The 14,176-nt window shown below is 35.3% G+C and overlaps 1 protein-coding gene across 1 annotated transcript in view; it reads right to left on the bottom strand.

Moving 5' to 3' along the window:
• The window catches only part of IPO8 (importin 8), a 51,156-nt gene that overhangs the window by 18,884 nt on the left and 18,096 nt on the right, over window positions 1–14,176 (bottom strand). Inside the window, exons 9-19 of the mRNA XM_083831102.1 lie at window positions 12,675–12,809; window positions 11,759–11,858; window positions 10,037–10,113; window positions 9,054–9,170; window positions 6,061–6,150; window positions 5,294–5,459; window positions 4,521–4,681; window positions 3,981–4,106; window positions 2,094–2,160; window positions 1,383–1,508; window positions 808–905 (exon numbers count right to left, since the gene is read on the bottom strand). Coding sequence (XP_083687228.1) covers window positions 808–905; window positions 1,383–1,508; window positions 2,094–2,160; window positions 3,981–4,106; window positions 4,521–4,681; window positions 5,294–5,459; window positions 6,061–6,150; window positions 9,054–9,170; window positions 10,037–10,113; window positions 11,759–11,858; window positions 12,675–12,809 — 1,263 coding nt within the window. The remainder of the gene's footprint in view (window positions 1–807; window positions 906–1,382; window positions 1,509–2,093; window positions 2,161–3,980; window positions 4,107–4,520; window positions 4,682–5,293; window positions 5,460–6,060; window positions 6,151–9,053; window positions 9,171–10,036; window positions 10,114–11,758; window positions 11,859–12,674; window positions 12,810–14,176) is intronic.

Raw genomic sequence — 14,176 nt, 5'->3', positions numbered from 1 at the left:
TATACGTCCTTTATCACTTTCCCTTTTCCAAAGGTAATGTTACTTGGAAGAATCATTGATGTTTTTCACATCCTGTTTCCATTTTCTGACTTCAATTCTAATAAGCACTGGCAGATTAACAGCCTGGCAAAGTGAGGTCCTATCTCTAGGCTAGTTTCAGATTAAAAATGAGATGTATGTAATCACTCTATGTATATGCACATATGCACGAAACTGACTGTTTCTTCTCAGTATGTTTCAACCCTACAGCTAGCGTCAATCAAACTTGACAAAGAAGTAGAATTCACAAACACATTAAATCCCCGTAAGTCTCTTAAAAATAAGCAAGTAGATAGGTTCCTAAGACTTAATAATGCCCCAAATCAGACAAAGGCTGCAGTGTGATCTTGTCCTTTATTATACGTGACAGAATCTGTATAAAAGGGAAACAGGAAAATGTGGGAAGAACTTCAAATGAGTTTGCACCTTAGCTGAGAACTAAAGAACCCAATCACAAGATATACAACCCAAGGAAATCAGGCTTCATTAATTCCTCTGCTTACCAAAATAGCTGTTCATAGAAGAGAGTCAAGGCAAACAACGGCACAGCAACTTTCTCCCACACATTTGTGCACAGTTTTTTTTAAAAAGTATGTCACTTGAAAGTGTGAAGGTGCTATGACTACTTGGAACTGAGATGAGACCAAACTTCATTTCATTCTGCAATGACTGGCTACCACCTGGCATGTTCAGGTCACTTTTAACGTGTTTGTTAGGTACCCGTGATAAGAATCAGAAGTAAGAACCAGTAAGAATCAGAATGCTTACCTTTTTACACATAGCATAAATGATTTCTAAATGCTTTGGATTAGACAGTAAAGTATCAGTGTCAATGGTCACATAATTATGCAAGAGAGGCATCATATCTGCAGAGGAGAGAAATAAAGAGAAAAAAAGCAAACCAATCCTTAAAGTGCTATCCAGTGAGGCTGTAGTCCTGTAATGGGATTCATTAGCACAGATTCCTGGACATGGTTAGAAATTGAAACTTTGCAAAAGTCTACTTCATAAAGTGCACCATGCACAATGCATTCTCAGGAGAAGAAACAGAATAGAACAACAGTTTAATTTAGGAATTTGTAGTTTCCCATTAACTCTGTATATTTCAACTTTCTTTGAGTTCAGGACCTCCAATGATAACTGATCATACTGACAGATTTGAACATGCTTCTCTAGCTAAATACGTTCCTGTTACACTCCCACACTAAACAGATGGTCAGGGCATGACTAAAGTACACGATCATTTTATACCAAGACACTAAATGGAAGTGACCTTTGTAAGGCGGGCTCTGGAGATGAATTCCCAAACAGCTGAAGCATGAAGAGAATAGAAGTGGTAATACCTGCAAAGTATTCAAAGCAATCCTGCTGGAAAACCTCATACAGAACACCTAAAAGCTGCCACATTTGAGGTGAAATCACCTGGCATGTCAAGCTGTATGCCAAGGAAAGAATTTCTTCATAAAACTCTGGAAAGAAGAAACAAGTTTGTTTAAAAAAAAAAAAATCGCAAGTATCTTGAAATCTGAAACTCAAGCCCTGAGTTATAAAACAACTAGAAGACGGCAATTACTAATTATATCAAGATGAATAAAAATAATACAAATTGAAAAGACTATTTAAGGTCTTATGTTGGCTACAGTTGCAACAATATACATTGCTTTTTATAATAAACACGCACTGGAAAAATGCGTTACCTGTGCATCAAAGGCATTGCTTCTAATGACTTACTGCAAAATATTTTTACTTTCTCAAACTTTGTTTTTTCTTAAAATGCCTTAGCACAAAGCTGTGCAGCTCTTTAATGCAGGAAACTGATAAAGAGGTAATTTAATTGCACATCAAGTCCAGAAAATAGTAAATATAGATTTTGTCCTTTAATACAGTGCTAGAACTATAAGGAACTGCATCCTCTGTTTTTAATTCTTAAAGAAGTGAACAACAACAACAGAAGATGAAGTTCTGTCCAAGAAGACAGTACTGTTTGTAATAATTCAAGAATTTTTAATGCAAAAACCTGTAACGTTTTTCTAAAAATTAGCTCCAAGAGATACCTATAACGTGTTTCTGCAAAACAAGGCCGATGATCTGTAAACAGATGCTCTCCAGCTGTTGAGTTATCTGAAATTAAAAAAACAAAGAAGTTTATTTAAAAATTTAGAAAGACAGTAATTTGATCAATGTACTTGATTAATTCAGTTTAAGTTCTTCGAAGCAAAAAGGTATTTTTATCACTTTCTAAATTCTGATTTAATGACCACAAGATTATGAAATAAGGTCTCACCAATTTAAGTATCCAAATTTTCAATAAACAGTATTGCTTTTTAAAACATGTCACTTGCAGCATTTTTGTTTATTTTAAAAATTCTTATTCCAGAGTTATTCTGCAGATCCTGTGAAAAACTGTTTCTGTTGTCCTTTCTGGTTATAAAGCAAAAGGAGATGCTAACACTGTACTTTGAGGTAAGGCCTCAGTACAAAATCTCTGAAGTAGCATGGGTTGAAAGAAAGAAAGAAAGAAAGAAGAGATGCTTTTGCTTAAGATCTATGAAGAGCTTCCCAAAGCAGGCCCAGCAAGAAGACCACGTGTAGAATTTAGGAGAATACAACTGTGCTAAAAAGTCAAACAAAAGTTGTTGTGTGGCTATCTATTGAGGTGGGCAAGGGAGAGGATAATTTATTCAGCCTTGCGATGTTGGTCAGAGAGATGACATTTATGAAGGAAACCAAATTGCAAGGAGACTTATATGGACATATTGCAAGTCTAAGTAAAACCATCAAACACGGGCATTTCACGTTATTACCGCTGGTTATTCATTAAACTCAAAGTCTTGCAGGATGTCAGGCTTCCTGGGTTTCTTCCAGCAAAGGGCTTAAGTATGTGATCACAGATTCATCCATGTACCCTCAAGCAAAACATTCAGACACATGGCTTAAAACTGATCATCCCCTAAGCTCTACTTAGTTAATGGTGAAAAGGAAAGGAATTTCTAAGGAGTTATCAGCCTCGTATATCATTTGTATATAATTTATATCACTTCTAAAATCACATAAGATTCTGAGATGAAGAGTATTCTGCACAGTATTTTAGTTTGTGCTTCACATAACAGAAAAACAAGCTACTAAGTTTATGTCCAAAATAACCCAAACCCCAAGGGTAAAACCTGAAGACCTACTTCAGATAAGCTAAACCGAGCATCAAGAGAGGTAACAGATATCATGTTAGCTTTCAAAAGATGCAAGGGGTTCTTATAAAGGAATGAAAGATGTTTTCAAATTCAAACACACAATGGTCATACAAGAAAATATTATGAAGCTTATAATTTTAGAATACATTAATTAGAATATTAAGATTCCACTTTTGCAATGAAACCTTCTCATTGTAAATCAAAAGGAAGCAAAGCCATCTAGGGCAAAGCATTTTTGTGCTTTATGTCAACTGAGCTCAAAGTTACTGGCAGACTTTGCCCCTTTTTTCAGTCACTGAACTCCTTCCTACCTCAGCCAGCTCAGGTTAAACTTGCATTACAACAGAAAGACCAGTTCCTAGGAATTCTATCCAAGAAACTGCTAGGTGAACAACAAAACACAGTCACCATTATAAAAAAAATCATGCTTATACAAAATATTACTCCTCAAAATCTACTTTTAATAGTCTGTAATAATTATCCAATGAAGTGTTCACCACAGTAAGGGCTCAATATTTTACCCTCATGATAGAAATACCCTGCAAATTTAAGAGCTAAATAATTAAGAAATCACAAAAGTAAACTGGGCTTTAAATTCAGATTTGTCAGAGGTCACTTGGTACTAATTCACCAACCTGCTATAGTAAATACACACGCATGTCCATCAAGTGATGCAACACATACATAGAACTGCTTGTCATCATGAAGGAAAGGCATTAGGGAAAGCAGAAGATGTGTGTAAGAAAATCTCACCTCCTTGTGATCTTCCACAACTGTCAGGATAGTGTCGATTGTGTGCAAGATGCCCATGGCCATAACTGTTTTGTCCTCCACTTCCTCATACTCCTCACTCTGAAGTACTTTACCAAATATTTCTGCCTATGAAAAAAGACATTTTTAATTTTTCCGTGCAAAACCAAGATAGCTAGTGCAAAAACAGCAATCTGCCCTATCTGTAAGAGCCATCATTGATGAAAAATATGCTACTTAGTTTTGAAAGTTTGGAGGTCTTTCTAGGCTTTTTTTTTTTGAAGTCTGGTTACGTTAAGACATTTGAAATGTTAAATAGTCAGAGCTTGACTCATTAAAGTCATTGACAAAATTCAGTATCTCAGAAAAACTTAAAGGTGTTAAAGATGCTTCAGACTGAAAAAAATATAGTATTATGAACACTATAGATGAATTCTGTAGGGACTATTTTAAACCGTGTGCACTTCAAGTAAAGTTCCTAAGATGTTTAACAAACCACACATGTGCTTGTGACTGGACTGTGATTTTAATATTGTCTCTTACCAGGTGTTGTGTCATGTCAACAGCAATGGTAGCTACTTCCTGACTGTATTCACAGATCATCTTCTGGATTACGTTAGTAAGATCATCATTTTCTGTCTCTCTAACAATGTGCAAGAGCTCTTGCATAACTGGCCTTACATATGGCTTCACATATTCCTTGGCTAAAAAAAATAATATTGAAATTAGGTGGAATTAACTATTCTTGAACATAAATATATAATAGCTGAAAACTACTAGATAGCTGACTATTCTTGAATGAAATATTTTTTAAAAGTTTAATTCACGTATACATGCACAAAAAACCCTACCCACGGCACTTTTACAGCCTGCAACTAGTAGGCTAAGTAAATCAAATGTACATTCACCACCATGTCATTCATTCCAATAACGAAAAGCAATTTACAAAAAATATCCACTGTTTTAGGGTAATACATGCCCTCATACATCGGCAGCATTAATTTTTAAGCTATTCACTATTTCACTATTCATTATTTCACTTCATTAAACAAAATGAAAGACAGATACTATGCACTTTATTAAATGAAATACGTTGATACTGACTCTTGTGCAAGAAACCTTCCCTAAAGCTTGAAGTCAGAATTCTGCGATGTATACAGTATCTAATAAGTGAGTGAAGCTGTCAAAAGATGAAGTGTTCTGAAATCTGTGTCTTTAAATGACAGAAATGTTCAGATAAATCTGCACAAACCTCCTCATCTCTACCAATAAATAAATAAATCAGTATATACAACTGATGAATCACTGTAGCATACCTTGCTCCTGGTTGCTTATTAACGTCTGAAGAGCTATGGCAGCTTCTACTTTAACAGGCATTTCCTTATCATCAATCAGGCTCTTCTTTGCCAATTCTACTGCATTCCTCAAGTTCAGCTCATTGTGAAACTTCAAAGCACTGAATGAATGAAGTACCCAACAGGACTGCATGAAAAAAAAAAAAAGCAACTTAGGGCTATTTTTTTTCTTCATTAGTGTGTTCATACAGTAACACGACACAGTTTTTGCACTCAAGATTTTTGTATTTTCTTTTCTCAAATTCCAATAAATCCAGTATGTACATAATCGGTATTCACAGTTTTGGTCCTCCTGGGGACAAAAAAAAAATCAGAAAAGAATTTGAAGAAAATTAACTGTTTGTTTATGACTCATATGGGCGCTTGAATTTTGTTCACACTACATTCAAAGTCTCATTACCTACTCTGTGGAAATCCTACCTATTCTTCACAGCTGTCCAACAGCTCTAGTTACTGAGATCTGCTAATGAAAAATGGTCACAACCACTGCTCAAATTCCCCTGTCTGATTGAGGTAATAAACAATAACATAACAGAGATCTTTCATCAATTCATTTAAGTGACAAATCATTTTTAAAATCAAAATGCTGAAAAATTACTGTACAAGATAGTTATTACAAATTCTACTACGTATTTGCTTTATTGCTTTCATTGACATTCAGAAGGAAGTTAAACTGCAAAGGAAAGAATCATACCAAACACTGAAATTGATATAATTGGTGAACTTACTCTAGCTCTGAGGTACCCCAGGTTAGACATGAACAAAGGAAATACATGGTTCTGTAACATCAGCTCCATTTGATCCTTGAATACACTCTTCTGTTGGTGAAAATAAAAATTAATTTTTGAGACCATTCGTTTTATATACTTCATTTTAGCCAGCAATCCATTTTAACTACCTTGAAGTCCATGGAAAAATGCAATTATTTGTCCAAGTAATACAGATATACTCTGTCTCATGAAGAGATCTAAATCATGTGTCTTGAACTGAGCAAACCTAATGAGTGTTGCAAGTTCAAAGCCATTTAAGTAAAAAAAATCATACATATAATATTCAACTCTACACTACTGTTCACAATACTATACCTGGAATTCTCTTTGTTTCTAAAGCACTAGTTCCAGCTGACTTGTATTCCTAAAAAATAATTAGGATGAAGAACCCTGTACCTCCTGCTGCTAATAATGTTGTTATCAATGGAAAAAGGTAAGTCTTTTATGAAAGAAATCTCTTTGGCAGGAGAGATTTAATTTAAAATGTTCTTCAATATTCCAAATTTGGCAAATCACAAGACATTTACAGAAAGCCAGAACCACCAGCACGGACACTGGGGACTTTCCTACAACCTATAATCCCAGCATATGAGAAAAGATACACACTGGGGACCGTGTTACGACCTAAAGGAATGGTTGAGTGGCTAAGGTGAGAAGTGGGGAAAGGGAATGTACAATACAAAATATATCTTAACTGATCAGACTCCTACTTCACTAATCCATTCATCATTTTCCCCACACAGTTTCCCAAACCTTCAGAGAGGCAGATGAAGAACTAAGGAGAGGAAAAAAACACAGAGAAGGGAAAAGAATTTTCCCTTGTGTACACAGGTCAGAGGTTTGCATGCACTGAACTGGAGCGTCTGTGGAGATCCATGTGGATAAGTCAAGGTCATCATGTCTATTAGCTACTTACAATCTATATCTCAGTCAACTCATCAGCCAGAAGACACTTACAAATCAAGTATTTTATGCAGAAACAGTTCATGGAATTTTTCCATCCGCTAAATGCCAAACACAAGAAATTCAGAGTAGAGAGAAGACTACAGTGTTTGGGGATTACTACTCTTTTATAAAATACCTTGTAACTTTAAGTTTCATGACTGAAAATTTCAAATACTAGCAGTATAGTGTAATAAATCCTTTATTTTCTTCCTCAGAACAGAGATAAATGAAACCCCATTCAATATGAAAGGTTTTCCACAACACAGAGAATATCCTCCTCTTTCACTGTTATATTCCAACATGAGGGAGAGTGTTTATAATCCACTGTATTTACAAAAATTTTGCAAAAGTTATTGATGTTTCAGGATTTTGGATCAGATTGGTGTATGCTGATAAAATGTTTCTTGTAACATGAACCATAGAACCATTTACGTTAGAAAAGACCCTTAAGATTGTCAAGTCCAACCATCACCTAACACTATCGAGTCATGTCCCTAAGCACCACACACATCTCTTAAATATCTCCAGGGATGGGGGCTCCACCGCTTCCCTGGGCAGCCTGCTCCAATGCCTAACAACCCTTTCTCTGAAGAAATTCTTCCTGATATCCAACCTAAACCTCCCGAAGTGCAACTTGAGGTCATTTCCTCATGTCCTATCACTTGACACCTGAGAAAAGAGACCAACCCCCATATCCCCACAGCCTCCTTTCAGGTAGTTCTAGAGAGCGACGAGGTCTCCCCTCAGCCTCCTGTTCTCCAGACTAAACTGCCCCAATTCCCTCAGCCGCTCCTTGGAGTTCTTATTTTCTAGGCCCTTCACCAGCTTTGTTGCTGTCTTCTCTGAACATGTTCCAGCAACTCAATAACCTTCCTGCAGTGAGGGTCCCAAAACCAAGCACAGTATTTGAGGTGCGGTCTCACCAGCGGTGAGTACAGAGGGACAATAACTTCCCTACCCCTGCTGGCCACACTATATCTGATGCAGGCCAGGATGCCATTGGCCTTCTCGGGCACACTGCTGGCTCTTGTTCAGCCAGCTGCTGACCAGCACCTCCAGATCCTTTTTTGCTGCGTAACTTTCCAGCCCCTCCACCTGCAAGCCTATACTGCTGTATGTGGTTGTTATGACCCAAGTACAGCACCCAGCATTCAGCCTTGTTGAACGCAAGGCTATGTATGAAGAAACATCCTGCACATAGAGACAACTTGCATAAAATATATTTTTGCATACCTGAAAAGGAAGCCTCCAGCACAAGACCCCCATTTTCATTCTAAAAGTTATAACTTTTTGGCAGTTAGTTTTGACATGGAGAGAGGGCGTACTTGGACTCCACAGTCTACCAAAATGTAAGGGAAACTGTAACAACTACTATATTAGACTGCAACACCGTGGGTTAAATGTGCACTCAAATTCGGGAGAAAAACTTCAAATTGTAAACATACTGTGCATAAAACATGGAGGAAGGATAGAAACCCTGTACTCTTTGCACTTATTTGCAAAACTCCCAACGGGCTGATGAAATGAGACAAAGTAATGTATTTTAGGGTCTAAAGGCTATAAAGCTAGACAAGACATTCTTACAACACATTTAGTAAACATTTTTCTGGAACCAGCAGAAACCCACAGTAGTGCAAGCTGTTGGGGATTTTGATGAAGAATCATAAGCAACGTTACTGGTGGAATGTATACTTTTTTTTTTTTAAAGCTCTTCCATTTTACTAGTAAAGCATGAGAGGAACAAAGGATGGTGCAGCAGCAAACAAGCAGAGCTTTGGAGAAACTTGAGAACAAAAATCAGTATATAAAATGGGAATATTAAAAAAAAAAGAAAGAATGTTAATATTTTTAAAGAAACAAACCTTATTGCACAATGCAATCTCTCGGACTTCATTAATATGGTTATGAACTAACCATACTTTAAAAAGCTAACATATTCCATTGGAAAAGGGAGTTCATAATAAGAATTACAAATGTAAACCTGTTTTACTTCCTTACCCACTTACCTTCAGTAAAATATCTGCTAGGGATCCTATAACATGCAAAGCTCCATCTTTTTTTCTTGGATCAATGTTTGGCTCTGTCAGAATCTGGTAGCAATATGCCATCATTTTTGGTAATACCTACACAAGACAAAAAACAATCTCCTTTTGTCAGTGAGGTATCTACATCAAATTATTTCAATAGCATTGTTGAAGTTTAAAAAAATTATGACTTTTATAAGAAGAAATCTCATCCTGACTAAAGTAACTGGGAGGTACTACATGTAGCATCTTTCCATATTTAAAATTTAGAAAGTTCATGTTCAGCTTTTCACCCAAACTTGACAAAATGGAATTAGTTTATTTGAAATTTCATATTAGTAATAGTAAATAAGGCATTTTTGTTGTCTTGAGGCAAATCAAAAAAGGTGAGGAGAAAAGAGGCTCAAACAGTATTTCACAGTAGTTTTAGCAAACATGAATGCTTTCCAGGGCTAGGCTAAATCCTTTTTTTTGCATATGTCAGTGTTAAGTATAGAAAGGAAAGTGTCCACAGAAAAGTTATGTCCTCATTTAAAGAGCAGCTGTATGAAATTAATTTCATTCTTCCTGATTTCATTGTTGTCAACAGGATTTTAAATTGCATCAGTGAAAATTAGTAAGGATCAGGTTCACTTCTCCTCGTGCTACAATTTGAGAAGCTCTTAACAGCCATGACAGAGGCTGTTCATAAACTTGAGAAAATATCACTACATCTATTCTCTGACTCAGTTTTTATCTAGCAGGTTAATTTTATATCTGCAAGAGGAAATCATTTATTTATTGTTTATTAATACATACATATTTTAATTTTCCCCAAATTCATAGCACTCAGTGAGGAAGGAGGTTGATTATGCATCAGCAAGTAGATTTTTCAAGACTAGCTTCCTGTAGCATCTTCATTTTTAAGGGAAAATAACGTTTGTAAGAAAATTTCAAATAAAAATTAAAAAACACGAGTACCATACCTCTTTTCTCTTCTTTGCTGCTGTATAAAGAAGATTCTGTGCTGCTGTTGTAGTGGATGCATAATCTTCAAATACATCTAATATTAAAAAATAAATAAACTCACTTCCTGAATACAACATAGTAATTAAATTTTAATAAAGTGGTTAGAGTTTGTGGGACACAAAACTGTTCATGGCTGTCTTCACTTCATGGTTAAAGAATCAGACCCAAGCTCATGTCACCTATGAGGTCATTTACTTCTTGCCTTCCTAGTCTACTAAGCACTCACCACTCTCTTTATTAAGAATGCATTATTTATTCATTAATTCTTTTGAGACCACGTATTTAAGAGATGAGAAATTGTGCCTTTTTTTTTTAATTAAAACCACTATAGGAAGAACAACAATGCATTCCAGTGCCATCTGTATACCATATGTACACAATTTTGGCTTGATTTTATTAAAACCTCATGGGAACTCTTTGAATGTAAAAAATACTTGGATCTGGGAGTAGTTTTAAATCTGCTGAAAGTTGAAGCTTTTTAACTTCTTTCATTACAAGTAAACCTCCTTTAATCATATTGAAAATATAATTTATATATTGAAAAAAAAATCTGTGCTGCCAAACATGTTCTAATCCAAACATCCCTACACAGATTGAATTAAGTAGAAGGTCTAGAAAAGTAATCTTAAAATGTGGTTAAAATTACACATTAACTTTCCTGAGATTTTAAAGATAAATCATGATTAAGAAATACTACCAGACTATTGGAATTCTTGTTCCAAATGCAAATGCTTCTCACAAAATTTAAAGTAAATGTACTTTTATGCTTTTATTTTCCTACCTTCCACAATACAATTCAAAACTGTATTTAACTCTCAGTCACAGATTAAAAAAGGCTTCACTGCTTACAAAGAAAGAACTGAATTTAGATACCAAAAATCAGCTACATATTTGTACCCCAGTGATCAGCGCTATATCACGGTCCATTTTCTATATAACTCTTCCAGTTTTTTGTGTGTATTTTATTTTATTTTTTTAAAGTATTCTAGGATCTTTCATATTGTGTTTTTAGATATGCTAACAAGAAGGCAACTAATTAAAAATTTCCAAATGCTAAATGTCCCTGTGGTGCTTGTCTTACTGGAATTTTCCAGCTAAAACTGCTGTATTTTTAAGCACCCTTCCCTTTTTCCGTGAGATGACTCTTTTAATACAAATTATTACTCATAATTTGGTCCAATGTGTAGTTCCCAAGATTTTTCGCTAATTATTCTGAAAGAATACTTGTATCTAATTGTTTTACAATTTAGTAATAACAATTGGCAAAAGATACTGAAAACAAGAACAATTTTCAGTAAAAAAAGAGCAAGTCAGGCCTCTTCTGGTCAAAGTGTGAGCTGCAAGAACTTGCAGACAGCTGTCAACATCTCCAATTCAGGATTCTGAAATTGGCATTAAAAGGTGAGCAAGCCAATCTGCTGGGCTGCACTGAGCAAATCTGAAGTAGAAAAAGATGTCAAGAGAATTAGTTTAAGAGCACCAGCCAAATGGCCAAAACTCATTTGATCTGCCTTCCTCTTAGTTATAGATTCATGGGATTTAAGAAAAAAAAAATCTCTTCTTCTTAGTGTTCAGGACACTGGTGAAGACAGAGACATTATAGTGGCCATGGTATATTTGGGACTATAGTGTACAATTGTGATGAAAGCAGAAAATAAATTCTAACTAAAAACAGTTACCAAATTTCATGCGGATGTATTCATATGGATCCTCTTGCCACAGCTCTTCATCCTCGTCTTTGTAGCACATTAGGGAGAATATCACTTCTTCTGTTATACTCTAATATTAGAGGAGTCAAATACACATAAGTACATAGAAAATCAAATTCCAGTATAGCTTCCCTCCATTGTGCACTAGCTTAATAGACCTATTTTTCTGAAGAGTAAAATTCTTTTACTCTTTTATTTTGGTTAACAGAAATAAACTTACAATACACGTACTTTCCTTTTGCAACTGACATAAGACAGAAGTAATTATATAATCTAGCTTTATAATAATCCAGCACCACACAAAATATACTTCAGGACATAGTCTGTAAATAGCAGAGCACTGATTTCTACAGAAGGATCTCACCAGTGCAACATTTAATGTGAGACTGGGTTTCAGCACCCTTCCCATAATGTTCATGAGATTAACTGACTACAACAGTGGAGCTTACAACATGAAAAAAAAAGTATGAAAATCACTTTTCACATGTTCTTACATATATTTATAAAACGTGCTCTTAAAACAGAGTTCAGCTCCTCATAGTTGATATTCTCTTTGGTGACTGTCTTTGCACTGCAATCAATTATTAATTTCCAAACTTATAGTCATTTCTGAACACTAATAACAAATAAAAGCCAGAACATTAAGACTTTCTGGCAGAATTCAGCAAAATAAGAACTCACGGAACAGTATCTTTGAGTTCACAATATCTGCAATAAAAGTTAGTCATAATACTGTAAAAAACAACCGCTTTAGTGTAGGAATGCTATTTTTCATCGAGGTTGATCGCTGCATGAAAGATTTATGAAACGTTTAAAATTGAGAAAAATATATACTTTTATCACCCTGATGACACGCAGTGCTTATGACTGGATTTTATGCACTGACCTGTATGTGTGGCTTCATTTGCTTCCATGTTACAGAGTGTATCACCCCTTGGTTCAGATAATTTAACGTCTGCTGAAGAACACGTGGTGCAACATAGTCTTTTTGTCTGTATTGGTCTAAGATTCTTAAGAGAACCTAAGGAAATAATGAATTGATATTTTTAAATGCAGACGGAAAATTAGCCCTCTTGCACAGATACGCAAAGCACCTTTTCAGTGAATTCCAGCATGGACAGAACAGTTTTACAACAGAAGTTCTAGTGTTAGTAATTGCTGTAAGGCCTTTTACTCAAAAGTCAGAAATCATTTAAACATTAAGGGCCTGATCATGCAAGCATTTATGTACATTTTACCACTAGACTAGATCATTAGATGTGATCACTTGTGACTGTAAACCAAAGACATACTTCAGTATTCACAGACTCACAGTCTACACAGGCCTGAGCAAAATTTGGAATAGGTACAGTAAAGGAACAGCGAGAGTTTCAAACTGTTTGGCTTCTAAATCAAATGGTGTCTGTGTTCATTTGTAACAGACAGGCCCCTGAAGAAGACAAATGACTTTAGAAGAAGAGTGGTAAGAACAGAGATACTAAACCAAAGAAAAGAAAATTAGGTTAACACCTAAATCTGTTAATTGGAAGAGATGCAAAAAAGTTAACTTCAATTGCCCGTTTAACACTCAGATAGCGTCATGTCGCATGCTATTACAAACTCTATTACACAATGCTTCTTCGTTATAAAGACTTCACCCACGAAGAAAATCTTACAGTACAAAGCCACTAATCTGGACTAATGGCAAATGAACTACTGAATGTTAGTAAGTGTAAAGACTTGGCACATACATGAATAACAATAAAAATCAAGTAAAATGCATGACAAAATATTTGAATCGTATTTTCAGAAGGACAACTCGACTTCAGAATTCTTTACAACAACAACACTACAATAAATCTTATTTTGAACATAATTCCTTCCCTTAGGGGAACTAAGTCTGACCTTAGTCTTTTTTTTTTTTTTTTTTTTTCTCCCAATAATCTCTTTGGGCAAAGATTGTCTATATTTCATATGGACTCTAGCACAATATAAACATTTAACAACTGAACAACTGATAAAAAAGTAACAAAAGCAAAGTAATGTAATATTCACAATAGCATTCAGACTAACTATGCAGTGGAATGTGGCAAATCAGCATTTAAGAGAGAAATTGAAGAAATGTGCAGATCTTCCAGACCATTTATCTTTCAAGCTAAACGGCTCTCTGCTACATGTCGTAGTCTTTCATCAAACATAAGCTTTAACTATCGCAAATGACAGCTGCCCATGGAAAGCTATTTCTCCACTCAGAAATTAATCATTGCAAAGAGCTTAGAATTTATATTAGATTGCTTCCCCCTCCTTTTTATTTAATATTTACAGTCTCACCAAAACCATCCTTTAGTTCTTATCATTCACATATTTATACAGCATTGATACACTGATGGATAAACTGTTATTTGTTTT

Source organism: Anser anser (assembly GCF_964211835.1).
Source record: "Anser anser genome assembly, chromosome: 1".
NCBI classification, from domain to species: Eukaryota; Metazoa; Chordata; class Aves; order Anseriformes; family Anatidae; genus Anser; species Anser anser.
Note: the sequence above shows the minus strand (reverse complement) of the source record. Positions and strands in the feature narration are given on the sequence as shown.